This window comes from Theileria orientalis, chromosome 4 (assembly GCF_000740895.1).
Source record: "Theileria orientalis strain Shintoku DNA, chromosome 4, complete genome".
NCBI lineage: Eukaryota > Apicomplexa > Aconoidasida > Piroplasmida > Theileriidae > Theileria > Theileria orientalis.
In genome coordinates this window covers 1,778,975-1,805,564 of record NC_025263.1, presented here as the reverse complement: position 1 = coordinate 1,805,564, position 26,590 = coordinate 1,778,975, and the positions used below count along the sequence as shown (strand labels likewise).

Below are 26,590 nucleotides of genomic sequence, written 5' to 3'. Positions count from 1 at the left end.
TGGCCATAATACATTATTATCTTTCAATGATATTTGGCTATTTGTCTTTAAATTAACATTTAAATAATATTTATCGGTGGAATCCTGGATTTTCTTCAAGTTAATGTTGACAATTTTCTGTGTCAATCACCAATATTAAGTTATAGTCAATTTATCTCATAAATAACTGTAAATTATTTTAAATTAACACTGCCATTTTATTTTTTGTTGTAAAAGTATCCCAATTCTCCATTTAATTTAATTGTATACATCTAAAAGATGCAGCAACCTACTGTTCTTGTGTTTAAGCCTTCATTTAAGAAGGAAACTGACCGGAAGGCCCAATTGGCCACCATTCAGGCATCCAAAGCCCTCTCTGAGATTGTGAGGACTACTCTAGGTCCTAGGTCTATGTTAAAGATGCTACTGGACCCCATGGGTGGAATTGTTATTACGAACGACGGGAATTCCATTCTCAGAGAGGTGATTATACCTATTTAACTATATTATTTTCATTCCCATCACCATCTACTCCTTTGTATTATGTATATAGTAATTAGTATGGATAAACGGAGTTTGTATTAGCATTAAAACTACACACACCTACTCACTCCAGTCACACACTGATATAGATTGATGTTGCAAACCCTGCCGCCAAGTCACTGATTGAACTCAGCAGGTCTTTGGACGAGGAAGTTGGTGACGGAACCACCAGCTGCGTTGTGCTTTGCGGCCAGGTCCTTTCCAACTGCACGAACCTGCTGAAGAAGGAAATACACCCTACTGAGATCGTCAAGGGCCTGATGGACGCCCTCGAGGACTCGATCAAGGCTCTGGAACAAATTGCAATTGAAGTTGATCTCTCTGACCACGACAAGTTGTTGCAAGTCGTTGAGTCGTGTAAGTGCCCAGCCACTTAGCTAGCTGTAGCTAGTTGTTATCATCACTCACTATCACCACTTTAGGTCTCGGAACGAAACTGAGCAGTCGTTGGGGGAACTTGACATCGAAGCTGGCTCTCGAATCGGTCTTAAAACTTTACTACAACTCACAAAAATATTCCACTTCTGCCACTAACGCTGCTGACGGCACCAATGGCGCAGCTCCCGCTTCCAGTGGCTATCTTGACGTTAAGCGCCTAATTAAGATTGAGAAGGTGCCCGGCGGCCTTCTTGAGGACTCTAAGGTCCTCGACGGCGTCCTCATAAACAAGGACGTGACGCACGCCGGCATGAGCAGGCGAGTTGCAAATCCCAGGGTCCTTATCCTCGACTGCACCCTCGAGTACAAGAAGGGCGAGAGTCAGACCATGGTTGACATTACTAGCGAGGAGGCCTGGAATGAGCTTCTTTTGCAGGAGGAGTCTGAAATCAGACAGATGTGCCAGCATGTCATTGACTCCGGGTGCAACGTGGTCGTAACAGAAAAGGGTGCGTTTTTATTTATCCATTGTTGCTTTTACTATTTATCTATTACGCTACTGTTGCTAGTACTAACCTCTAGTTGATTAGTGTTGCTACCACTAACCTCTAGTTGACTAGTGTTGCTACCACTAGCTAGCTAATACACTCTATAATTACTAATACACACTACCAGTTATCAAGTACATTACGGTTACTAATACTAACCGCTACTTGACTACTGCTACTAGTATTATTGTGTAGCTCAGAGATATTAAGAGTGATTGAGTAATTTAGGCGTGAGTGACTTGGCACAGCACTACCTCGTCAAGGCTGGTATCAGCTGCATCCGCAGAGTACGCAAAAGTGACGCCAACAGAATTGCAAAATGCACGGGAGCCACCATTGTTAACCGTCCCGAGGAGATCACGAAGCAGGACGTGGGCCACTCGTGCGGCCTCTTCTACGTCGACAAGATCGGAGACGAGTACTACTCCTACTTTGTCGACTGCGAGAAAACCAAATCCTGTTCCATAGTGCTGCGAGGAGGCTCCAAGGACGTATTAAATGAAGTTGAGAGGTGCGTTATCAGTCAATTCACACTAAGACAGTTACTAGTTGATGACGATAGCTTTAATAGTATTCACTGATAAATTTGTAAAACGTATCAATTCCCCTGTAGGAACATGTATGACGCTTTGAACGTCTGCCGTAACATTTTATCAAACTGTAAATTATTACCAGGTGGTGGAGCAACTGAGATTTACGTTTCAAACTACCTAAACAAGCAGATTCAACGTATCTTCGCACATAGCTATTACCACATTTAAGTCCCACTAATAGTTACACACAATAGTTATACAGTCGGTAATAGGCACTAATCATTTAATAGTTAAAAGTGGATTGAAGCGTTTAAGTTACGAAAGTGCCTGCAAGGCCTTCGAGATAATACCGAAGACTTTGGCACAAAACTGTGGAGCCAACCCAGGTAATTTCATTGGCCCATTTAGTTACTACTAGTAGTTGATAATACTACCAGTACTAGTATTAGTTGCTAATACTAGCTAATAGTAGCAGCTAGGTGTATAGTGGCTGTATATATATAGTGGCAATATGCATCCATGTACTAATAACACTTTCAGTTCGCGTCATAAGTGATCTTTTGAGTTTACACGCTGCCGGCTCCCATTCCATGGGCATTGACGGAGAAACTGGCGAAATCGTTGACGTGGTCAAGAAGAACCTTTTTGACACCTTTGCAGTCAAGGAGCAAGTTTACAAATCAGCAATTGAATCAGTGCGTGTTCACCTAGCTATTTAACTCTATTCAAAGTAGTCACCACCCTTATTTACCTATCTCTAACTACTACAGCTACGAGTGGACAGTAACATGTTATCATAATTTACATAGGCGTGTATGCTTCTGAGAATTGACATAATTGTGAGTGGCATTGGCCAGAAGGAGCTCGGCGCGGATGAAAAGGTCGCCATCAACGAGGATGCTCTCCAGGAACAAGCTTAATTTTTTACACACTCTGCTCTATACTTTATTTATGTGGTACTCCAACGACTTCAGACATGTTAAATTCAGCCTTGTATCGTCTCCAAAGGGCGCCTTTACCTTTAACTTATTTAGGCACTCGTAGACTTTGTCCAGTCCAACCTTGAGCTCGCGTGCCACCTGCATTCCATATTACACTCAATATCACTGAGCTACACACTACTACTAGTACCAGTATTCTACTAGCTAGGTAGTAACAGCTAAGTAGTAACATTTATGTAGTAGTGTGTATTAGTAACAGAAGTGTGTACTAGTAACGATAGTATCTACCAAAAGCAGTGGTCTAATGTGTACTAAATAACTGGTAATGGGTAAAGTGATAAACGCGTTGACTAAGACGAACCTCCTTCAAATTCATTCTTGGATAAAAAAGCTCAATTTCAGCCCCGTCGCAGATGTTCAAAAACTGCAACAGGTCCCATATTGCCGAGTAACTTATTATTCCCCTCAGCTCCTTTGTTAGGTCGATTGGCGCATGGGCTCCCAATCTGCAACACGCATCGCCTGCACAGCATTACACTCAATATCTCTGAGCTACACAATAATACTAGTAGCAGTAGTCAATTAGCGGTTAGTATTAGTAACCGTAATGTACTTAATAACTGGTAGTGTGTATTAGTAATTATAGAGTGTATTAGCTAGCTAGTGGTACCAACAGTAGTCAACTAGAGGTTAGTGGTAGCAACACTAATCAACTAGCGGTTAGTACTAGCAACAGTAGCGTAATAGATAAATAGTATGCTTATGTGTATAAATGGGTAAAATCTGCAGTAGACAGTTTCAAACCTAGAAAGTCAACAGACACTTGGAACCTTTTACTTATTTCCTACATTATTGTGGTTAGCATACGAGATTGCTGGATGCTATGGTAAATGGATACTCTAGTTGAACATACTGGGAGAGTCTGCTGGTGTATTCCCCCTTCGATCGTCAAGTACTCCCTCTTCAGGTCCTCCAACTCTCTATCCTAAGTTCAATTAGTAAGACAGCTAGCCACTGTTGCTAAAGCCACCCTATTAGTGGCTGCCAAGTAACCGGTGAATTTAACTTACTGATCTCATCGATGTTATTGGAAACGAGTGGACGTAGTCCTCCTGCAAGTTGAAGGTCCGTGGTATCAAATCGGGCAACCGCGTAACTGAAAATGCCATTAGTGGTCGGTTTGTTGGTTGGGGATAATCTACTTAAATCTGAAATAGGCGTGTATAGTGGGCATTTGATATCACCCTTACTTGGCCTTGCCATTTCCTTGATGAAGGTCGTGTCGTAGATCGTCGGCGCATTTTTAATTCTCTCAATTTCAGACTCGCCCAGCTGCGCGTCCCTCACGTCCAGGCCCAGGTAGCCCACCTGCAACACTGTTAGCACCAGCACTGCCATTCTTTGTTAGGAATGGCAGTGCTGGTGTCAAAGTGGTATTCGTTTAACTAGACTAGATGGATTAAACTTAATTTTACCGGGTCAGTGTGGAACTCCATCAGATCCATCATGTTTTCCAGCCTCTTTATTCTAATGCTCATGTCATCGGCCTCAGCTGTCTCGTTCAACATTTCAACCTGAAGAAAGGGTTAGGCCACATGGGAGTTTGGCATTAGAATAAAGAGGCTGCCCAGTGAGTGCGAGAAATACCTTTTCGTTGAGCTTCTTTAGCTTATTTCTGGCTGCCTCAGGCAGGTTCATGTTATCGACGCTCAATTCCTGCTTCACAATGTTCTCGTATCTCCACTCGTCGTCCTGTTTCAGCGCCACCCTCAGCCTAAAATGGTGTCAATACTGGTAACTAGTGCCCATTTAGTGTTAACATGTACCAGTGTATTGCTAACTACTTAACTGGGCTTACAGCTGCTCTAAATCCTCCTTTTCGTACGAGCACCGGTATCCCCTGTTCCTCAGCTCCTCCTGCATCTCCTCGTAACTGAACCTAATCGTGTGTTAATCTAGTAAAAACAATAAACTGCAGCGAGTGTAGCAATTGCTACCATTGCTGCTGGTATATATCTAATAAGGTCACTTTGGGATGTCCTCAATGGTGTATTCTCTGTACCCCTTCTCGTTCACTGGGAGCTGATGGTAGTAGCTATTCTGACTCTTCTCTCGCGTGTCCCTCATGTAACTTAGAAACTTTCTGTACTGTGTCGCCTTTTTTAGTCTTAGCTTTCTGAGCTCCCTCACGAATCTTTTATTGCTGTTTAGTCTTTCGAATTTATCCAACTTGTCAGTGTCACCTGGCCCAGTGCCATCATTGGAAGCAAATTTTAACTCATCATCGATACCGACACTTGTGTCATCAACGGTGATTGGAGGCCTCTTCCTCCTCGCCAAACTCTCATTTATCTCCCGCAGGTATATCTCGTTTTCGTGGATCGGTTCACTCTCTGTGTAGTCCTTTATCGTAAAATACTGTTCGTTATTCAGGTTGAAGTTGCTCCGTGGTCGATCCTGGTTATTGCCAGACCTACCACAAGTTGACGTGTCGCTGTTAGAGTGGGTACTATCGGGGTTAATAGTACTGCTGCAATTACTGTTCGTGCCCTTAATATCCATATCGTCTGAGGGTACTGGCTGTTGTATTATTGAGGTCACAAACTCGAGTGTAGTGTTTGAATTCAACTGTGTTCTCACTGGCTCGTAGTTTCTATCATATATCTCGCGTATGCTATTTATTTTACTCTCTAGCTGGCCACTATTGTCACTGCTATCGGCGCTGGGAGGAGGATAGACTACCTCCGAGACCACCTCAGTTTGTGGCATTTCGTACTTTTTGCTCCTTCTAATCAGTCTTTTGAGATTATTGTACATCTGCTTGTCCTTATTCAGTTGCTTAAGCTGTTCATTTGTTAACTTGTATGCACTAATATTTAACTGTGTAGTTTTTAAGGGGCGGAAAGGAAAGAATACTATTCAAACCTGTAATTCAGGAGGCAAGTTTTTGTAGTTTTCCTCTTTAAGATATTCATCTATAGTAACCATGACAAACTTATTTAGATATGTCTATATTCACTATTAGTGATCTTATTATGTCGTGTGTAAAGTGTAAAATTTGACATAAAAAAGATTTATTTTAATAATTAATAGCTTATTAACTATTTATCTATTATTTAATGATTTTAAGAGAGTAATACCCAGAGATTCTATATCGTCACTCATTTTACTGTATCCAATGTGTAGGTTGTCAAACCGACCATTCAAACAGTTAAAGGGCCCATTATCATACACACTGTCTATCAAAGGCCTTCTACCTCTGGCCGTGACATATGTAATAAAACTTAGTTGAGATATCAGTCTCATTTTATGAATTAAAAAATATAATCACAAGATTCCACATTTTTATTCAACAAATGGCCGGTAAAATTAGAGAAAACATAACTCACATAAGTAATTATAAATTTATCAATACAAAAATGTAAAATTATTTCATTGATAGTTTGTAGATATGGTGATAATCTAAATTGGTTGGTTTACACAAATTGTGGTGTCGTGGTACCTTTATTTTATCCTTTTTAGTACTATTCTATCTTTCTATGTATATTTTAGGCCCTGCATATATCTTTTTAACTTTTTAATATTTTGAAAATTTAATAGTTTTTATAATTTATATCTTATACTCCTATATAAAATGAATGTTACTCGATTTTTAACTAAAACTATACCATTACCTAATTTTACCAAAAGTAGATTAGTCAGAAGGGTATCAATGTTGTTAATTAACTATCCGCTTTTAATTAAATCCCTTTATTTAGTCATTCTCGATCAATTTAACCTAATTTGACTGTAGAACAACATGGCTGAACAGGATAGAGCCATATTTTACTACTCGAATTTGTTTTGTATTGTCGTCACTGCTTTGCCAGTTGCCTATCTATTTAAGGTTGGCTTATATTACCATCTATTTAAACTTCTATTGTAACACAACTAATACTTTAACAGGCCAATTACTGGAATAGCAAGGACCAAATGCATATGGATCATGTGCTAGGGCACCTGTCTACCGAATTAACTGAGTTCTCGGACAAAAAGATCAAATACTAACTTTTTATTGGTTCCAACATTCAATCAATCAACACTAGGCTCCATTTCAACATACTTTATAACTAGTAAGATAATAAATTAACTGAATATATGGTAGTTATTACTAATTGGACAATTATTTGTGATGTGTAGTATGTAATAGACTAGGGAAGACCATATCGGCGTTGCTTGTACCACAAACATCGACGATGAAAGTGGTTATAATTTTTGGAAGGACAGAATCTTTCCTGTGTATTGTATACTATACGCTCTATTGAAATATTAGTAATATACTATGTTATTTATTGATTATAAAACGTATTAAACATGTTTAAATCTCCTATAATAAACTTAATATAATATAGATAATATAAAGCAAATTTTGTTTGGTCATAAGAGGACAACGTGCCCGAGTGGTTAAGGGGATGGCCTGCTAAGTCATTAGGTTCTGCCTGCGCAGGTTCGAATCCTGCCGTTGTCGCATTTTAGTATACTAACTATTTTAATATAATGTCATGGCTTATGCTCAAATTAATTGTTAAAATTTAATTTAAAAAAAATATGTATTAATTATGACCTCATTTTTATAAATTTTACACATAACAAGGTTAGCCGCTTACACACCTTTTATTAAATTGATCTTCTTAAAAATACTTAAAACACAATCTGTAAACCAGTATTAGACAAGACACACAGTTATGTAGCTGCAGTAAAATATTTTTTCTCTAATTCCCTTCCCCATAAGGGTGTGTGACGTTTCTCACCTTGTTCATTCCCATTTCTTGTATTTTAATTATAGATGTTGAATTGTAAGAACTGAATAATAAGGTATTTTACTAGTTATAACTTTAACCAGACTCCCAACTTAGTCATTTTTTCATTACCATAGTTAGCTCAACAGTTCACTATTTAAGCTCGTATTTATCATAATTGACCTTTTTGTAGTGTATTTATTGATTGATCATTGCTAAAATTAAGTATTTTAAAGTTCGAATAAAAAATTAGTTTAAGAAGATTAATAAAATGAGAGAAGTTATAAGTCTTCACGTTGGACAGGCAGGAATTCAAGTCGGAAACGCTTGCTGGTATTTTACCCACTAGTTACTCCTTTTTATTTATTACAGATATAGTAGTTATTATTATCGGTTTTTGGGACTGTTCGCGCCCTTAACACTCTGATTGTTATTTTACTGTGTGTGTGGAAAAAACGTTGAAAATTGGTAACATAGTCACTTTGTTATGTCACCATCTTTAAACAATTTATTTTTCATAATATTTGTAAAGATTTCCACCCTCTGGTGTACATTCATTTGCACCAATAAAAATATTTTAACTCCCGAGTCTACTCATGAATAAGACTTGGATAATACACTGATAACTTTATAGGGAGCTATTCTGTCTAGAACATGGTATACAGCCGGATGGTCACATGCCTGATGAAAGATCATATTCAAATGATGATGCTTTTACGACGTTTTTTAGTGAAACTGGAGCTGGCAAACATGTGTGTACAAATCTCTGATTGTTAAATGTTTTAGGTACCCAGATCAATATATGTCGATTTGGAGCCAAGTGTGGTGGATGAAGTTAGGAGTGGAGCTTACCGTCACTTGTTTCACCCGGAACAACTGATATCAGGTAATTAAAGCTAGTTTATCATGGCCGCTGCTCGATATTCCACTTGCTGGGAGTTACTGTACTTCTGGTTAATAAAATTACGTAGGCAAGGAGGATGCTGCTAATAACTTTGCACGTGGACACTACACCGTCGGAAAGGATGTAATAGACGCTATTCTGGACAGGATAAGGAAGCTCGCAGAGAATTGCACAGGTGAGGACTATGTCAACCCATTTAGTTACTACTACCAGTGCTAGTGGCAGTCATGCCATCAGATAACTAGCTATAACACTAGTAGTTCTTACCACTAGTAGTACTAGGTGTATACTAGGAGGTAGATAGTATCTCTCTTCAAATCATTTGCAATAACGCTTTTTAGGACTCCAGGGATTCCTGATGTTCAACGCAGTCGGTGGTGGCACCGGGAGTGGGCTAGGATGTCTGATTCTGGAGCGTCTCTCCGTGGACTACGGAAAAAAGAGCAAGTTAAACTTCTGCTGCTGGCCCTCTCCGCAGGTTTCAACGGCCGTGGTAGAACCCTATAACTCAGTCCTCTCGACACACTCGTTGCTGGAGCACACCGACGTGGCAGTTCTGCTCGACAACGAGGCGATTTATGACATATGCAAGAGGAACCTCGACATTGAAAGGCCCACTTACACCAACTTGAACAGGTTTCTACTTCTAGCTAACCCTTTCTTATGCAATTGAACCATGTAACTCCCCTAACTGCTTTCTAGGTTGATAGCGCAGGTGATCAGCTCCCTGACCGCCAGTCTCAGGTTCGACGGAGCCCTCAACGTCGACGTCACGGAGTTCCAGACGAACCTGGTGCCGTACCCGAGAATCCACTTCATGTTGAGCAGCTACGCGCCCATGATCTCCGCTTCCAAGGCCTACCACGAGCAGTTATCGGTCGCCGAAATCACGAATTCCGCCTTCGAGCCGCACAACATGATGGCCAAGTGCGACCCGAGGCACGGGAAGTACATGGCCTCCTGCATCTTGTACAGGTTTGCACCCTTTTAGCGCTAACAGTGTTTAGGGGCGACGTCGTGCCCAAGGACGTCAACGCCGCAGTCGCAGGCATCAAGACTAAAAAGTCGATTCGGTTCGTCGACTGGTGTCCGACCGGGTTCAAGGTCGGAATCAACTACCAGCCGCCCACCGTCGTGCCCGGGGGCGACCTTGCCAAGGTTGCGCGCGCAGTCTGTATGATCAGCAACTCCACTGCCATCGCCGAGGTCTTCTCGAGGATGAACTACAAGTTCGATTTGATGTACTCCAAGAGGGCCTTCGTGCACTGGTACGTCGGAGAGGGCATGGAGGAGGGCGAGTTCAGTGAGGCTCGCGAGGACTTGGCCGCCTTGGAGAAGGACTACGAGGAGGTTGGAATCGATTCGACGGCACCTGAATAATTTTATTTTCATTCATTTTTCACGGCTAATGGAGCATAATGTGTATTCGTTTTGGCTCGCCTACTGTGTGGGACACCGTCAAAGAAGTTACCACAAATTTGAGTATAATTTGGGAAACTTCAGGGCCAGAAGAATAGGGAAGGCAATGAATATATTGGTACAGCAGATACTAGAGGGTATGGAATTAGATTCCCACGTGTTCTAAGAAAAATCACTCTTAACAGAAGGAATCTTGGTATTGAGCGTATGAAGCAGAAATGCGAAGATGGGTGGGATCTTAAGGAGATTCCGAAAAAATTACAATTGGTTTTAAATGATACACTGAGGTTTAGTTTCAATTGGTGTTTAACTCAAAATGGTGTAATTATACCACAAAATTAATACACACCACGCACCATATATGTCTGGTCCAACATATTAAGACTTTGATAGACCACAAATGGCGATTTGAACTGTAGCTTATAGTACCAGTTTAATATAAAAAAATTATGTTAAGTATTAAATAAGAACCTGATCTATTTAATTTTATTTAGATACCTTATCCAGTACTAGCACAATTTAGGTGATTCATAAATTTTATAAACCTGTTAATTCTACGGATTCCCCGATTAAATCTCTCAGTAGAGCCATATCCAATAGTACATTTGTCATAATTTAAAAAATATGGAAGAATGCATCGATTTATCTGACTCCTGAGCCCCCATCCTTTTTTAGTCTTTCGATTGAATCTCCGAGCCCTGAGCATGTCTAAGCAGGCTTAGTTGGCACATAAATAAAGTTAGATACACGCAAATTAAAATAAGATGGTACTAATACTCGGATTTTAAATTTTAAAGTATAATCATACTGATATAGCAGCTGTCAACAGCACCGACCACTTAAGCCGGTACCAATGGCAATTTTACCCCTGGCAGTACTATTAATTTTTTTGTACTATTTGCTGGCCAAATATTGCCAAATTTAGTAGTATTCCCAGGTATGCCATTGGTGTCCAGGCAGTAACGGTGCTGGTACAATGAGATAGCAATAATTTCTGTAAAAATGAAAGTTATTTATTATTTATTAACACTGTTAGCACTAATTCACATTGACCTGGCAGTTTGTCCATTCACTCGACCATATTTTGACCCATCAAACCCAGGTGGTGTTGCCAGTAAGCCAGAGCCTCCTAAGCCACCAGATCCATCACAAACAAATGTTAAATCTAGATCCGCCATCTTCGAATTGGATTCCGACAATGAATCTCAAAAAGGAGCGGAAGTTTCACCCAAACGAATATCAACTGCACAAACCACACCAGATCCCGAATCTGGCGTCGAAGTAGAGCCCAGTCCCAGACGATCACCAGCTCCAGTGGCCGTAGCTGCGCCTCAACCTGGACCTGATTTGCAATCTGGAAGTGTACCTCGTAAAAGTGTACAACCCGTAGCGGCTTTACCTAAACTCTCGCCAGTGGCAGCTCCACAGGCCAGACCTGCGGGACAGCCAGCATCTAAATCTTTTGAACTGGAATCTGAGGGTGAGTCAGATTTAGAGGTTGTCACTCCTAGCTCTAGAGCGCCCTCTTCTCAACCCGTACAGGCACAAACTCAACCTTCGGTACCACGAGGGCCTCAGCCACGAGCTGTTCCAGTTGAAGCTCAAACAACTGCTCATACTAATACACCTGATAGTACGACGCAACCCATTCCACGTGCACCACCTTCACCAAATCAACCTCAATTCATTACCATAGAACTCAACAACAAAAAGTCCAATAAATACTATACCTATGCTTGGGATCAGTACAAATATGCTCACTTGTTTATTCCCAAAACGCCGTACATAATTAATAAAGTTACAGACAACACTGTTGTCCCTTGGCAATATCAAGGTGGAAAGTATCCCAACGAAGTACGTATAGCTTTTGATAAAGATGATAATCCCTCATTAGAGTTGAGTTTTCCGGCGGATGATGTGAATTTTGATACTAAATTTATTACTATTGAGCTTAGAAACAAAAGATCAGATGACACTTACGCCTATCTATGGGATCAAAACAAATACGCTCATGTTTTCATCCCAAGATCTCCTTTCATCGTCAATAATATTACAGATAGCGGTAACGTTGCATGGACTTATAATGGAGGTAAATACCCTAAAGAAATACGCATAGCTTTTGATCAACAAAATAACCCTTCATTGGAGTTAGATTTTGATTCTGATAGCGAAGCGGAGCCTCAACCCTCGCCAGTGGCAGCTCCACAGGCCAGACCTGCGGGACAGCCAGCATCTAAATCTTTCGAACTGGAATCTGAGGGTGAGTCAGATTTAGAGGTTGTCACTCCTAGCTCTAGAGCGCCCTCTTCTCAACCCGTACAGGCACAATCACAACCTTCTGCTGTTCAACAAAATTCAGAATCAGGATCTAGACTACCTGCTCCTCAGCCCTTGAAACAAAAAATTCCTCAAAAAGGCCAAACCCAATTGGTTAGTGTTGATATTACTCATTATGCAAGTACGAATGAAGTTGACTACTCGTATTTTCAAGTTGAGGACATTCATAGATTCCTCTGTAAAGAAGGATTTTTGATTTACGAGCTTAAAAAGGGTGATAGAGTTAAATGGCGTTATCAACAAGGTGAATATCCTAATCGCGTACTTTTATTAAAAGACGAGAATAATGCTCCTGTTATTAGAGTTTTAGCTCCTAACGATTATGACCCGAGTGAGCCAACAGGATTGCCTTCACCCAAATTCATTAGTGTTGATATTACTCATTATGCAAGTACGAATGAAATTGACTACTCGTATTTTCAAGTTGAGGACATTCATAGATTCCTCTGTAAAGAAGGATTTTTGATTTACGAGCTTAAAAAGGGTGATAGAGTTAAATGGCGTTATCAACAAGGTGAATATCCTAATCGTGTACTTTTATTAAAAGACGAGAATGCTCCTGTTATTAGAGTTTTAGCTCCTAACGATTATGACCCGAGTGAGCCAACAGGATTGCCTTCACCCAAATTCATTAGTGTTGATATTACTCATTATGCAAGTACGAATGAAATTGACTACTCGTATTTTCAAGTTGAGGACATTCATAGATTCCTCTGTAAAGAAGGATTTTTGATTTACGAGCTTAAAAAGGGTGATAGAGTTAAATGGCGTTATCAACAAGGTGAATATCCTAATCGCGTACTTTTATTAAAAGACGAGAATAATGCTCCTGTTATTAGAGTTTTAGCTCCTAACGATTATGACCCGAGTGAGCCAACAGGATTGCCTTCACCCAAATTCATTAGTGTTGATATTACTCATTATGCAAGTACGAATGAAATTGACTACTCGTATTTTCAAGTTGAGGACATTCATAGATTCCTCTGTAAAGAAGGATTTTTGATTTACGAGCTTAAAAAGGGTGATAGAGTTAAATGGCGTTATCAACAAGGTGAATATCCTAATCGTGTACTTTTATTAAAAGACGAGAATGCTCCTGTTATTAGAGTTTTAGCTCCTAACGATTATGACCCGAGTGAGCCAACAGGATTGCCTTCACCCAAATTCATTAGTGTTGATATTACTCATTATGCAAGTACGAATGAAATTGACTACTCGTATTTTCAAGTTGAGGACATTCATAGATTCCTCTGTAAAGAAGGATTTTTGATTTACGAGCTTAAAAAGGGTGATAGAGTTAAATGGCGTTATCAACAAGGTGAATATCCTAATCGTGTACTTTTATTAAAAGACGAGAATGCTCCTGTTATTAGAGTTTTAGCTCCTAACGATTATGAACCGAATGAACCGGTATATCAAATTCCAACACCTGCTCCTGTTGAACCCGAACCCGAATATGAAACCGGATTAATTACTGCAAATGTAGATATTTATCAAAGTACAGATACCATTGAGTACACATATGATCCTGCCATTGATGCTCACACGTTTAAAAGTAGAGGTTCCCTTCTATTCAATAAGGTTGTACGAAACGGCAAGGTTATTTGGCTTCCCAAAAATAATAGATATGGCAACAGGGTGGTTATTAAAATGAGCCCTGATGGTAGTTATAAGGCCAAGATGCACTATCCAGATGATGTTCCTACACCAGAGATGGCAGCACCTACAGTACCTGAGGAACCTGTCGGAGTTCCCTCCCCCGTTCCAGCACGGGCACCAATTGATTTGGAATCTGATGTTGAGGTGGAACCAAAGCCTCGAATTGAGCCTATTATGCCTCAACCTGGTGTAGAACCCGTAGGAATACAACCTATTGGCGTCTTGCCTACCCTGGTTAAACCTAGCGATGTTTCTGTTTCTTTAGATACTGAAGAAGGCATACCTGTAGCCCCTCGTGAAGAACCCATCATTCCAAAAGAACAAGATGTTGCTGAGAAGGTTTTCGAAACATCTGAGAAATTCGTTTATGAGCCTGATCCGAATGTAACACCAGATTTTAGCTCTAAGGCTCCAATTAATTTGAATATAAAAAGCACATCTTCTACAGTTTCTTATAATTATAACAAAGATAAATGTAAAAAGACCAAAATTTACAGTGCCTTGTCTGGATACGGATTTGCAACAGTAAAGTATGGAGGTACCTGTTGTTCATCAGAAAAATCAATATGGGTAGCTAAGGGAGATAAACAGTACGGAAAGAAAGTCGAAATAATTGATTATTGGTATCTTGATATGAAGGAATTGAACATATACCTATATGACGCAACTAAAAGGAAGTTTTTTAAAAATTATGAGGACCCATGGACTGAGATTGACATGTCAAAACTGAATCCTAAAACAATGAACATTACGATGACACAGGAATCATACTTTCATACTAACAGCAGAGAGGACCGTTATCAAATTTATGTTGCGAAACACCCATTTGTTTTTAATAAAGTCATTCAATGGCGGTACCCCGGTATATGGAAAGAATACCCTGTATGGAGCACTTACGATTCAGAAGAATACGCCTCTGAAATTTTCAGAGATGGAGTTGGTTGTTCAAGTATTAAAAATGTCACCATGCGCTTATTAAACGGAGATTATCGGCACGTCAAAATGGTCAATGGAGTTTGGGTTAAAAAGTCTTCTTATTTGGACCTTGACCTCAACCTTAAGAAATCGACATTCGAATTTACATACTCCAAAAATAAAAACTCGCATACTTATGAAACAAATTTCGATTTCTTATTTACCAAGATTCTAATACGCAAGGGTTCTTCCTGTTGTAAGAAGGAAACGATTATTTGGGAAAAAATGGACAATAATCAGCTTGCAAACAAGGTTGTTTTCACTAAATACATTTACGATCATATGTATGATCTGATAATCTATTTTCATGATGGGTCTAAGAAAATGTTTATTAAAAATCAAAAGAAATACTGGACCGAGGTAAATTTGGCTAAAAAGTACTCAATATATTTGAACATAGAGGCTCTGAAGGACACCTATTTCTACACTTATAAACGGGATAGAGGATATGGAACCTTTGAAGCTAAAAACCCTTTTGTGTTTTCTAGTCTGGTCGAGTTTAAAAGAATTGGCAATGGAACTAAGATGGTTTGGCAAGCAAGAAATCCTAATGAATATGCAGTCAAAGTGGTTATAGATGGTTCTAGAAGATGCACATACACTAAAAATGCCACTTTGCATTTAGTTACTGGCAAGAGTTTGAGACTTACCAGGACGGGCTCATTAGGTTGTACGCCAAGCTTTTGCTGTTTCTTCACTCTAGGACTGTTTAATTGTTGCGCTAAGACATGGGAACAGGAGCATACTATTGCTATCACTAAGCCTGTTGCTTCAACTCAGGATAAAGATGAAGGGGCTCAACAAAAAACGTCTTTTGATATTGATGACGATGTTATTGGTATACCTGCAACTACATCACCTGTACCTGATCCTACTAATGTAACACACGTGCAAAAAACCTCTAATGTACTTGATGATGACGATGTCGGAGGCGTAACCGTTGGTATGCCTGTTTTACCAGGGGTCATGAATTATGCATCTGAGCAACAAAACTCTTTTGTACTTGATGAAGATGATGTCGGAGGAGTAACTGTTGGTATGCCTGTTTTTCCAGGTGTCACGAATAAGTCAAACGAGCAACAAAATTCATTTGTTCTTGAGGACGATGTTGAAAGTATAGCTGCAACTACACCTGGCACTAACGATTTTACCAATGAGGTATATAATCAACCAAACGCTTTCGATTTTGACGATGATGGTGTTGGTGAATTAATTCAGATTTAAATTTGACCATTTGGTCATATGTGTTTTATAACAGATTTAATATTACGGATCATGGGTTTGATGCAGTTTTTTGTAAAACTCCTTATTCACTTCCAAGGGGTTTTTGTACCATATTTGTAACGTTTTAACAACCTTTAGTTGTTTAAATGTTTTAAAATTTTAATCTTTATAATCACTTTTAAGGATTAATTTTTTATTAATATTTTACACATCAGGTAGTAAACAAGTTTATCATAATAGATTTATTTAACTGCTTAATATTAAGATTTGTGTATTGCAATCACTCAAGTAAATAAACTATCAATGCCAATTATCTAAATTAGCTTATAATAATATTAATGCAACATACATATGGTAACCCCAGCCCTTATCCTTGATGTCGATATCACATGTTTAACTGATAGGCCCAATTTATATAAATCTCTTTATGACGATCAATATTAAAGTAATATGGCTTTTACTTTATTTACTTTCTATAAATAATCTAAATATTTCAGGTCCAACAGTGGTAAGCGGAGCGTCCTGGGCTTGGTTAAAAAGTTGGTGTTGTTGTAAATGTTGCAATTCATCTTGTGGAAATTCAAATAACACATCAACAGGGGATAAGTCAAAAAAAAGTACAGATAGCTCAAACAAAAGCAAAAAAGATGAAAGTGCCTCAAATCTAAAAGTCGAAGATTGGCAACTGTCGTCTGGTAAAGGTATAAATAAAAAGTAAAAATAAAACCGAGTAAGATGGTGTACAAAGAGTTTATCCAAACTTAAATCTGTACATTAAACACAAATATCCAAAATTAACGAATAAGCTAAAACTGAGATAGATATGTATTTAATGCTTCTCAGACATATAATTTGTGTATGAGAAAGTGTTTTTATTGACATAAAAAATCGTCATTGAACCAAATCAAGCTAATGACTTAAAGGACTGGTTTTTATAATATAATAAGGCAAAGTTAATTTATTTAAAAACACATCTTTTAAATTTCAATTTAAATCTGTTAAAAATGTGCACAAAACAATAATATATACTATTTATATACCCCTTATAATAAAACGTAACAATTCCCCATGATCTATCTGTAATCACACACTATGTGCTGGGTAGATCACTTATTAATGAAAATGTTCCCCTTAATTAGAGCAGTTATTATATATAATGTGGTAAATAACATCGTAAATGCATTAAATCCAACTGAAATTTCAACATCTGGTGGAGATGTGGATTCCATTTCAAACTTCCGATCTAATCAAGTTGAATTTTCGATTCCAGAGATAGATCCTAAATCTTCCAGAACTATTAAACATGAGTTTTTGTTTAAAACCGATCATAAGAGTGAATCATGGGAAATTAACCCAAATTATGATTTAAAAAAGTCAGGTACAAATTACTCAATAAATTTCAAAGATCATGTAAAATGCGCCGAAGTTGAGTGTCGCAAATGTCAAACTATTTGGAGGAGTAAGGCTAACCCACATTCAAGCTCAAATTCTAATAAAGACTTATCAAACTTAGATTTTTATTCAAATGACTCGGATTTAATTAGCCATGATTTTATAATAAAAACAGAGGACAATAAAATTCCTTCTAACGAAAATGATTACAATTACGACATGAAAAAATTCGGGACTACTTATGCCTTAAATTTTAAAAATGATGTAGAATGTGTCGAGGTAAAATATTGTACTATTTCAACCATATGGAAAAAAGATCCTGATGTTTATTGGAAAAGAAGTCCAAGATCCATTTCTTACAACACCAAGAACGAGAGAACCTTTGTTAGATTCTATGGTGATAATTTTAATGAAAATTCGACAGATCAGTCTGATGTATTCGAAAGTGCCCCTTTTCCTGACTATGAGTTATCAAACTATACTGCAGAATCATCAAATAATTATTCGCCAACCAGTCAACTTACATCTGAGGACCAAAATTCACTAAATAGTGGTACTCCTGAAACCTGTGTTAGTCCAGACATTTGTAATGCGCCAGATCAAAATGAACTAGATAGCAGTATCCAAACGTTAAATTAAACTGATATATGTGATTCTAGCAGTATGCCCTTATAAACACCCGAATCGGATGCTTCTAATGGTAAAATACAATCTGACTTGTTCATCTAAGATTTTAAACCTGATTGAAAGCAATGTGTTGTTACTATAAATGTAAATTATCACAACATCGCCCCAAGTGCCCGTGGGCGTTTTTACCAAATTTAAAGTAATTCACTAATTTGGTTTTTTAATTAAAAGGTTTTAACTTAATGTATTTTAATGGCATCTATTCATACAATATTATAATACGTAATTTAGTGTACTGCATTTATAACTCTCGTGTTATGGGTGTATAAGGCTGAGTACGCCCAGTCTGTGGCCTATATCAGCCCCTCGTAAGGGCACCGCCCTGAGTGCTGGATATACCCAGGTCAACTGGGTCATGCCCTGATTATTTTACGTGAATATAACTTTGATGAGCCTTTAGTGTGTGTTTAGGCTCCGAACAGGATCCACCAGTATATACTGTGTTATTTACAGTGCTCCTCTATTTAAAAAGAGTGTACAGTTTAGAGTAGCTGTAAACAACTCAATTTCCTTGGGGGATTCCCCTGGGTCTAATGCCTATATGCCCGTTTTGTTTGTCCATTTATCGTAGAGTTACTATCTTTCACTTTAACGTATTTCCATTTCTTTTCAGAGACTTGTTTGTACTTATAAAGTTGCCCGTCGTGTTTTACTAGAAACTCATCACGTCTTCGATCCCTTCTACCAACTACCGTTGACAGATGCTTCCACTTAAAATTTTCAAATTGATAGAATACTGCCTTTTTACCGTCACCTACTACTATTCTATCATGCCAGTCGACGTAATAAGTTACAAATTTGGGATTTGTAATACGATTTTCACCATTCTTCCAAACTTTTCTGTAGTCAAATGTAACTAATGTGCACTTGGCATTATTTTTAAACTTAAACGTGGTATGCTTTTCTGCGCTTATGACCTCATAAGTTGAAGGGTCCATTTTAACTGTTTTAAAGGGGATAAATGGGTCCGGTCCATATAACCTAACATCGCGATAATCATATTTAGGTTCACCGCTATCATCTTCGCCTTGACTGGATTCCTGAGGTGTGGTTGACGGTCCACCATCTTCAGGTTCTGCAATGGGTGGTTCTACTAAACTTGGTGATCCTGATTCTATTCCTGCTATTGATGAGGTCGTAGGGGTTTTTGTGGTTTCTGTGATAGTATCATTAGACCAGTCGTCTGTTGGCACTGAGTTAGGAAACATGAATCTCAGAACTGGTTCTCCATCTTGATCAGGTATTATCAGTACCCTCTCTGGGTAAACACAATTTTCACATTTCCAGACTTGGTGGTTGCCTTTAACGACACGGTCAATAGCGAATCCCTTGTTAGGAGTGAATGTGTGAGTGAGATGTCGTTCGTCGTATTGGTATAAGAACTCATTAGTGCTTCTTTTGATCTTGACGTCCAATGTGAATAACATGGGTTTAGTTGGCTCAGGTTCTACTGGTTTTGGTGGCTCAATAATCGGTATTTTGGGTGGTTTAGGTGGAAAATACACCCTAAACACTCTTTCGTGGTATTCGTTCAATCCGACAACTACTTTATTGCTATATATATCGTTGAAGTCCTTAGCATCCCAAAGAACAGCGTCACTCTTGGTAACCTTGTTTATGAGGTATCCTTGGTTGGGTGTGAAGGTCCTGCTGTCGTCCGATGGATTATAATCACAGACAAGTCTAGAATCGGTGCAGCATTTCTTAATATTTACTGTGACTAATCCATTGTCTGTGATATCTATATGGTGAGTGTTTCTCCGATCTAGAATTGTGAATTCTCTACAATTTACAAAATTACTTTCATTTTGTATTGACAATATCGTGAAAAGTAGTATTGATATACAAAGGTCCATTTACATATATTCTGACCTAGGATATCACAATTTATATCCTGAATAACAGGGCCAAAAGCTGACTGTCTATGGCTTTTTTTTGTAGAATCCGAATAGTCATGGGGCTGAGATTTAGAACATATTAAACAATGTACTAAACAAACATTTTTATTGAATATAACTAATAAATAATAAGGTTTAGCTACTTATCAGGCAGAATTTGTATCATTTACCGCCACAGATGACCATATAACAACCCTACTTGTGTAAGTGTCTGACTACTAGATACAATATCTGATGTGTAAGTCATTATGGTACAGTTTAAAAATATATTAACACCTATTATAATATGAAATTTTTCTGAATAGATCAGAAAATATGTTACCACAACCCTAATTGTTGCCCCTATAATTCATAAACCGCCGTTATTTAGAGCACGATAGAAAGATTTTTACACGTGATATCATCATTTTCAAACGGTATTTTTCACTTACATCCCATTACTGGAATGTGTGTATTGTTATAATTAGATGGTCCGTAAATGTTGATCTACTAACCGTCTAACACATTCACCTTGATGCTATTTCGGGATCGTTGGCCAGATTAGTTTATATAATTTCAATAAACTAATGCGTCACTATACCTTTCTGCAAGTTTAGAACAACTTTCTGTAAAGGTGTGTTATACTGCTAGAATACTTGAAATATGCCACTCCAACCCCAACGCCAAGTAAACCTATTGTCAATACTGATCCTACTATTGCAAAGACATTTGGTCCTTCTTTGCAATTGTTTGCTGTGGCTAGAATGAGGTTTTTACGACTTTTTTCGTAAACGATGCCGAGTTCTTCCCTTATTTCCTTGAATTTTCTCTCTTTAGCAGCTTCCAATTCTAGATACTTAGGTGACTCTTCCGAATTATCAAAGTCTTCATAATCGTTTAAATCACTAATGTATTCGCTATTTTCTTTGCTCAATCTTTCTATTTCTTCCAAAAAGTCTTTGTCACTTTGGTTCTGGCCACCCTTACTACTATCATTACCAATTTTGACCCATTTTATACTTTTACCTTCAGAAACCTTATCAAGTTTGTAAAAATCGTCAGCGCTTTCTTTAAATCCTTTCTCATCAAAATAGTAAAGATAGTGTAATTCTATCATCAATGGGTAACAGTGCTTCTTATCATACATGTAATAGTATGCCGTCACGTTATCTGGGAATCTATAACTCCTTTGAGATAATGCAATACTCTTATATTCTTCATAATTCGCAAATAATTTATATCCATTGAGACTAATCTCTCCTAAAGCGTGGCCTGGACTACCTGATTGGTGTACGTATTCTTTATAACAATTCAGGTCGTCACCGAATACTTCTGTTTCAATGCTAACTATTTTTTTGGGTTTGTAGAATCTCTGAGTTATATATTTGGCACCGGCATGAAGCCTATGGTCGTTAGCTTCTAGTTTTACTGGGTTAAAGTAGTAAGTTAATTCGCAAAGGATATCCAAAAGTTGTGAACCTTTTTTTAAATCAACACTTTCCGACTCTTTAATTTCAACGAAAACCCATTTTTCATAATAACTATCAATATTTTTAGGTTTGTAGGCCTTATTTTTATACATTATTAATAAAGGTCTGGGATCCTCATCATAATAGAAAACCCTGACTTTGTCTTCTTCATCATAGTATACACATTCTAATTTAGTTCCTTTATCATTATAGGTTTCTATTTTTATGCCATACAAAAAAAAGACAATTTCAATCTTACTGTTTTTTAAAGCATCTTCTCCATTTTTTACAGTTACTTTATGAGTATAAAATTTAAATGGCACATTATGTGAATCGTCGCTTCCTTCCTCTTCTTCATCCTCTTCTTCTTCATCATCATCGTATTCATCCTCGTCCTCATCATCACTTTCATCCATTTCTTCCTTTTTTTTATCCTTTACATCCTGATTATTTTCTTTATGACCAAAATGAACATTAGTCGTTTGATTCATTATGGTTAAAACATCTTTGGGTTTTATAAGTTTACTGATCTTAGAATGATCATAATTTTCATTAGGTTTCTTTTCAAGAAGTATTATTACTGAATTAGACAGTTCAAACTTTATTCTTAATAGAACATAATTTAACAATGGTTTTTGGTTTTCAATATCACCAATTTTTTGTTCAAGTAATTTCTTTAATTTATCTGGTTCAATTTTATTTAATGTTTTGGTCAAGTCCTTTCTGACATTTTTTACACTTACACCTACTTTCTCTAAAAGTGCTTTAAGCGTATAAAATCCAAGTTGTATTCTTTTAATTCCCAATCCTAATTGAGGTAATACTTCTTTTAACCACTCAGATAACTTAACCCATTTAGAGACTCCATCATTTTTAGGATTATGTTGGTTAACGTAGTATTCAATCCCATTAGAGACAGTGTTGAGCTCCACAAGTAATGGTACACAATCATCTGTTTTATCTTTATTTTCGGTTTTACATAAAATTACATTAATACTCTTATATATTTGGTCCTGAAGTGTTTCATTTTCGGTATCATTGGCTGAGGGTCTTAGTTTACTATTGTTATATTTTACACATGACTCTACATTAGCATATTCATTTAAAGGTTTATGAGTACATTTTATAAACCCCTTTTCTGGCACATCATCTAATTTAGTTACAGTAACACATTCATAGGAACAGATATTTTCCAACTGAAATGTTACAGTACCATCCATCTTATCATCCATATTAATCGTCCAATACAAACAAAAAAATGCGAATTTTAGGTAAGATCTAAACTCAATTAACGTATAAAAGCTTGAGAAATCAGTTTCTTTTAGTCTAAGTCGTTAAATTGTTCTACACATAAATTCGTTTGCACTTATTACGTGATTCCATAACTCAGTTAAGATAACCAATCTAGGTTAAATACGTACTTATAGAGTCAAAAGAAAATTAATATCACAAAGGTTACAGCAGATCAAGTTCAGTTAAGGCCAGAACCGATCTAATCGCCTATAATTTTTATAATGTGTAAGATCTTGTACTTTTGGATTCTAACCATTCAACATCCCTACAGTAAAAATGAAAATATGTTAATACAATTTAGGAAGTCTCATCATTATTACATGGATCATCATTGAATTTGACGGTAAATTTTATTTTCTGATCTGTATTTTCTATAGATGATCATTTTACTAATTCAATATTTTAGCACCTAGGTGTGTGTGTAAATGTATGTCGTAATATCTATATTATAATTGCTTTAAAAATAATAATTTATATGACCAAATAAATCACGCATAGCTGTTTTATCAATAAAAGTGATATATTTTTTATTTAATTAGTCTTAATTACCTATTTAGAATGTTTTATTATGTCTATTATATAACACATAGACCATAATCTATCGCCTATTTTATTTTTATAAATCAATTTATAATTATCACATATCATTTAAAACATTATATATTACTTATTTAAAAACAAATTTGGCCAAAAATGAATTAGATCGTCTATCACTTAATACACATTTTCATTAATAGCTTAAACAGTTGTTATTACATATTATGTAAAAATTAACCAATAAATACTGGATATTCGTATATATTTGGTTAAATAAAATCTATGAGTATAAAATTTTCATATATTTTACATACAAATTATTAAAATAACTCATGTTTTAATCATATTTTTAATAAGCTCTACAAAGCCTTTTAGAAACAGCCAATCGGTAAAAAACAACTGTTATCTATGTGTGTTAGATTTAGTAAATTAATTTTTTGTCTATACGAAATATTTATATGAAAATTGGATTAAAGGTGTACTGAGCTGAAAAGGGCCAATTTCTTCATAGAATAGAAAATAAAATGAGTCATTAGCAATAAAATATCATGTATAATGTTATTATCATGCACATATATCTAACTAGTGGCATTAACTTAGTAGTCTGATAACCTATGCCTACACCCAGACATTCTAAAGCCCAAATACCCAATACTTGCTTACACAGAAGCCTGTACTCCTTGCTGGACTTACACCTAAGTGTTTTAATGACTTCTAGCCACTTTAATCGCTATTTTCTTCTTTACGGTTTGTAAAACCTCTGGAAGGCTTTGTATCAGTTCGTATGGGGCACCATCTTTGTTCTGTAAACTTTTTCAGCAGAATTTAATTTATTATTTTATACCAGTATAACTCAGATAATATTCTCTATTAACTTTTTTTAATACAATGGCTGTTAAGAAAGTTGGAGATTTAGTTCATAAGAGAACTAAGAAATTCCGAAGATTCCATTCCGATCGCTTTAAGAGGATCAGGGTACGTTACTTATCAATTTATTTCTTTGTTTTAACTAAGTATCCTATTTAATTACCATATTCTCCTTTAATATAAAATTAATTCCTTAATAACCAATTGTTTGATTGAACTATCTTTATTATTACCATACTGCCCATTTATCATCACTTATTCCTTCATCTATTTCTTCTAATCATCATTGATTATTTATATTATACCCATCTACACATATAACATTTATTATATTTGTGCTTTACTCACTCTCTATGCAGACTACTTGGAGGAAGCCCAAGGGTATTGACAACAGGGTCAGGCGCCGCTTCAGGAGCGTCGTCCTCACTCCCAAGGTTGGCTACGGCACCAACAAGAGGACCAGGCACCAGCACCCAGGCGGCGTGTACAAGGTCGTCGTCTCCACGCCCTCCGAGGTCGATGCTCTTCTGATGAGCAACAAGAAGTACGTCGCAGAGGTCGCTCACAACGTTTCTGCCAAGAAGAGGCGCGTTCTTCTTGACAGGGCTGATAAACTTGGCGTTAGGGTCACCAACAGGAGTGCCCGTCTCAAGGTTGAGGAGAAGGAATAATATTGCTAATAATTCTACTTTCCACCTATTTGTTAACTTCTCTACTTATTTATGGCTTTGACCATCATAATTTTCAACGGCTCAATTTGCTGTGGTTACCTTATCGTATATGACTGTTTATGATATTATATATGGATATTTTACATGAAATCTAGCGCTACTCTTCATCGCTGAAGACGATCTCATCGTCATAGTCGTCGTATTCGAACTTCTAAAAGAGAATTAGAATTGGTATTAACTGGTTAATATAAATTACACGTACTATACACACAGTATTACTAGTACCGGTAGTAACTAACAACCACAGGTAGTAACCATTAGTAGTAGCAACTATCACTGCTTTCACTAGTAGCTAACTTTTACTACCAGTAGCCAGTATTAGTAACTATTACCAGTAACTAACTATATAATCACTATTACTGGTATTACAAACACTACTGGAGGCCACTAGTAGCAGTAGTAGCAACTCTTAATAGGTACATAAGTCGGTAAATAAACGTACCTTCCTGCGCTCCTCCTCCCGGGCCATCTCCTCCTCGACCTCCACTCTGAGCCTCTCGACCCTTGCCATGTCGACGTCCTGCTGGGAGGCGCCGCCCAGGATCGCCCTGTATATCTCAGACCTCTCGACGTCGTCCTTGGGGATCACGGCGTCGTCCAGCCTCAGCAGCTGCAGCGCGTACGACACGTCGTTCGTCCCCAGGAGCTCCGCCTCGTGGTGGCGGATGAAAGAGAGGCCGAGCTTGAACAGGAAGAGCTGGCCTCTCACAACCAGGCTGTCCATGCAGTCCAGCACAGTCTCAAAGTCGAAGACGTGAATGAAGAGCCCAATGAACCACTTTGAGACAAAGGCCTCGGGCACTATCAGCGAGTCCAGCTTATCGTGCAGCTTCGGAGCAACTTCGTTCAGCAGCTTCATCAGCACCTTCGCGTCGCGCACGTACGCCCTAGGCTTACTCGAGAAGTAGCCCGTGAGCACGTGGGTGTTGAGGTAGTCCATGACCTCCGCGATCTCGTCGTCCTTCATGTAGATTGAGAGGAGCGCTATTACGAAGCCCTCGCCCTGGTGGTAGTCGCCCAGCTTATCGTACACGTGGCACAGGTTCTCGAAGAAGATGTCCCTGTGCGCCTGGTGCAGGAACGTGCGTTCTGCGTCGAGGCGGAAAATTCTCCTCATTTCGACCGTCTCCGTGCTCGACTCTCCCTTCGACTCCACCTTCAGCTTCCCCAGGGCATCCGCCAGGTCCTCCAGCTTCGTCTCCTTCCCTACTGTCGTCGTGTCCGTCGTCGTGTTCGTGTCCGACTTCTTTAACGCTGCCAACTGCGCCTCCGTCGATGTCGAAGTGATCGACACGCCTCTGTTTACTGTTGTGGTTCCGTTTGTTCCGTTGTCGATCCTACTTTTGTTCAACCTCACTAGTCTCAGTATGTGTCTAAATTTCGGGAGCAGCATCAGCACATCTGTATCTCTCTTCAGCCCACACCTGTTGAACAGGGGCGAGTTCCTCTCCCTTTCCAAGAACTTCTCCTGCCTCAGCAACATTTTCAGTTTTTTCCGCTGCTTACAATTGATTTTAAC

The 26,590-nt window shown here is 38.0% G+C and overlaps 14 protein-coding genes and 1 non-coding gene across 15 annotated transcripts; 9 read left to right on the top strand and 6 right to left on the bottom strand.

Moving 5' to 3' along the window:
- Nucleotides 1–258: 258 nt before the first annotated feature.
- TOT_040000806 (T-complex protein 1 chaperonin) lies at nucleotides 259–2,700 on the top strand (the record flags this gene model as incomplete). Its single annotated transcript, XM_009694445.1, has 7 exons — nucleotides 259–462; nucleotides 612–879; nucleotides 945–1,409; nucleotides 1,677–1,959; nucleotides 2,062–2,177; nucleotides 2,272–2,367; nucleotides 2,486–2,700. 7 exons carry the CDS (start codon nucleotides 259–261, stop codon nucleotides 2,698–2,700), a joined length of 1,647 nt encoding a protein of 548 aa, XP_009692740.1.
- A 219-nt stretch (nucleotides 2,701–2,919) lies between these two features.
- TOT_040000805 (conserved hypothetical protein) lies at nucleotides 2,920–4,320 on the bottom strand (the record flags this gene model as incomplete). The annotated part of the gene is made up of 7 exons (XM_009694444.1): nucleotides 2,920–3,060; nucleotides 3,284–3,444; nucleotides 3,650–3,681; nucleotides 3,717–3,744; nucleotides 3,790–3,907; nucleotides 3,993–4,078; nucleotides 4,173–4,320. 7 exons carry the CDS (start codon nucleotides 4,318–4,320, stop codon nucleotides 2,920–2,922), a joined length of 714 nt encoding a protein of 237 aa, XP_009692739.1.
- A 47-nt stretch (nucleotides 4,321–4,367) lies between these two features.
- Nucleotides 4,368–6,228, bottom strand: TOT_040000804 (conserved hypothetical protein; the record flags this gene model as incomplete). Its single annotated transcript, XM_009694443.1, has 6 exons — nucleotides 4,368–4,496; nucleotides 4,570–4,696; nucleotides 4,781–4,861; nucleotides 4,952–5,766; nucleotides 5,848–5,897; nucleotides 6,063–6,228. 6 exons carry the CDS (start codon nucleotides 6,226–6,228, stop codon nucleotides 4,368–4,370), a joined length of 1,368 nt encoding a protein of 455 aa, XP_009692738.1.
- A 328-nt stretch (nucleotides 6,229–6,556) lies between these two features.
- On the top strand, nucleotides 6,557–6,969 carry TOT_040000803 (conserved hypothetical protein; the record flags this gene model as incomplete). Its single annotated transcript, XM_009694442.1, has 3 exons — nucleotides 6,557–6,628; nucleotides 6,716–6,808; nucleotides 6,868–6,969. 3 exons carry the CDS (start codon nucleotides 6,557–6,559, stop codon nucleotides 6,967–6,969), a joined length of 267 nt encoding a protein of 88 aa, XP_009692737.1.
- A 378-nt stretch (nucleotides 6,970–7,347) lies between these two features.
- TOT_04t000009 lies at nucleotides 7,348–7,429 on the top strand. The gene has a single exon. It is a non-coding gene; the product is annotated as a tRNA-Ser (tRNA).
- Nucleotides 7,430–7,971: 542 nt separating this feature from the next.
- TOT_040000802 (tubulin subunit alpha) lies at nucleotides 7,972–9,984 on the top strand (the record flags this gene model as incomplete). The annotated part of the gene is made up of 7 exons (XM_009694441.1): nucleotides 7,972–8,033; nucleotides 8,335–8,452; nucleotides 8,487–8,586; nucleotides 8,672–8,779; nucleotides 8,946–9,240; nucleotides 9,307–9,579; nucleotides 9,612–9,984. 7 exons carry the CDS (start codon nucleotides 7,972–7,974, stop codon nucleotides 9,982–9,984), a joined length of 1,329 nt encoding a protein of 442 aa, XP_009692736.1.
- Nucleotides 9,985–10,012: 28 nt separating this feature from the next.
- On the top strand, nucleotides 10,013–10,365 carry TOT_040000801 (hypothetical protein; the record flags this gene model as incomplete). The annotated part of the gene is made up of 2 exons (XM_009694440.1): nucleotides 10,013–10,182; nucleotides 10,209–10,365. The coding sequence occupies 2 exons, from the start codon at nucleotides 10,013–10,015 to the stop codon at nucleotides 10,363–10,365; spliced, it is 327 nt and encodes a 108-aa protein (XP_009692735.1).
- A 36-nt stretch (nucleotides 10,366–10,401) lies between these two features.
- On the bottom strand, nucleotides 10,402–10,635 carry TOT_040000800 (hypothetical protein; the record flags this gene model as incomplete). The annotated part of the gene is made up of 2 exons (XM_009694439.1): nucleotides 10,402–10,442; nucleotides 10,569–10,635. The coding sequence occupies 2 exons, from the start codon at nucleotides 10,633–10,635 to the stop codon at nucleotides 10,402–10,404; spliced, it is 108 nt and encodes a 35-aa protein (XP_009692734.1).
- Nucleotides 10,636–11,025: 390 nt separating this feature from the next.
- Nucleotides 11,026–16,218, top strand: TOT_040000799 (uncharacterized protein; the record flags this gene model as incomplete). The annotated part of the gene is made up of 1 exon (XM_009694438.1): nucleotides 11,026–16,218. One exon carries the CDS (start codon nucleotides 11,026–11,028, stop codon nucleotides 16,216–16,218), a length of 5,193 nt encoding a protein of 1,730 aa, XP_009692733.1.
- A 351-nt stretch (nucleotides 16,219–16,569) lies between these two features.
- TOT_040000798 (hypothetical protein) lies at nucleotides 16,570–16,936 on the top strand (the record flags this gene model as incomplete). The annotated part of the gene is made up of 2 exons (XM_009694437.1): nucleotides 16,570–16,609; nucleotides 16,716–16,936. The coding sequence occupies 2 exons, from the start codon at nucleotides 16,570–16,572 to the stop codon at nucleotides 16,934–16,936; spliced, it is 261 nt and encodes an 86-aa protein (XP_009692732.1).
- Nucleotides 16,937–17,340: 404 nt separating this feature from the next.
- TOT_040000797 (conserved hypothetical protein) lies at nucleotides 17,341–18,661 on the top strand (the record flags this gene model as incomplete). Its single annotated transcript, XM_009694436.1, has 2 exons — nucleotides 17,341–18,239; nucleotides 18,568–18,661. The coding sequence occupies 2 exons, from the start codon at nucleotides 17,341–17,343 to the stop codon at nucleotides 18,659–18,661; spliced, it is 993 nt and encodes a 330-aa protein (XP_009692731.1).
- Nucleotides 18,662–18,827: 166 nt separating this feature from the next.
- TOT_040000796 (uncharacterized protein) lies at nucleotides 18,828–20,153 on the bottom strand (the record flags this gene model as incomplete). Its single annotated transcript, XM_009694435.1, has 1 exon — nucleotides 18,828–20,153. The coding sequence occupies one exon, from the start codon at nucleotides 20,151–20,153 to the stop codon at nucleotides 18,828–18,830; it is 1,326 nt and encodes a 441-aa protein (XP_009692730.1).
- A 634-nt stretch (nucleotides 20,154–20,787) lies between these two features.
- On the bottom strand, nucleotides 20,788–22,875 carry TOT_040000795 (conserved hypothetical protein; the record flags this gene model as incomplete). The annotated part of the gene is made up of 2 exons (XM_009694434.1): nucleotides 20,788–21,938; nucleotides 22,107–22,875. 2 exons carry the CDS (start codon nucleotides 22,873–22,875, stop codon nucleotides 20,788–20,790), a joined length of 1,920 nt encoding a protein of 639 aa, XP_009692729.1.
- A 1,486-nt stretch (nucleotides 22,876–24,361) lies between these two features.
- On the top strand, nucleotides 24,362–25,011 carry TOT_040000794 (60S ribosomal protein L32; the record flags this gene model as incomplete). Its single annotated transcript, XM_009694433.1, has 2 exons — nucleotides 24,362–24,448; nucleotides 24,700–25,011. The coding sequence occupies 2 exons, from the start codon at nucleotides 24,362–24,364 to the stop codon at nucleotides 25,009–25,011; spliced, it is 399 nt and encodes a 132-aa protein (XP_009692728.1).
- Nucleotides 25,012–25,168: 157 nt separating this feature from the next.
- Nucleotides 25,169–26,554, bottom strand: TOT_040000793 (uncharacterized protein; the record flags this gene model as incomplete). The annotated part of the gene is made up of 2 exons (XM_009694432.1): nucleotides 25,169–25,222; nucleotides 25,514–26,554. 2 exons carry the CDS (start codon nucleotides 26,552–26,554, stop codon nucleotides 25,169–25,171), a joined length of 1,095 nt encoding a protein of 364 aa, XP_009692727.1.
- Nucleotides 26,555–26,590: the final 36 nt, after the last annotated feature.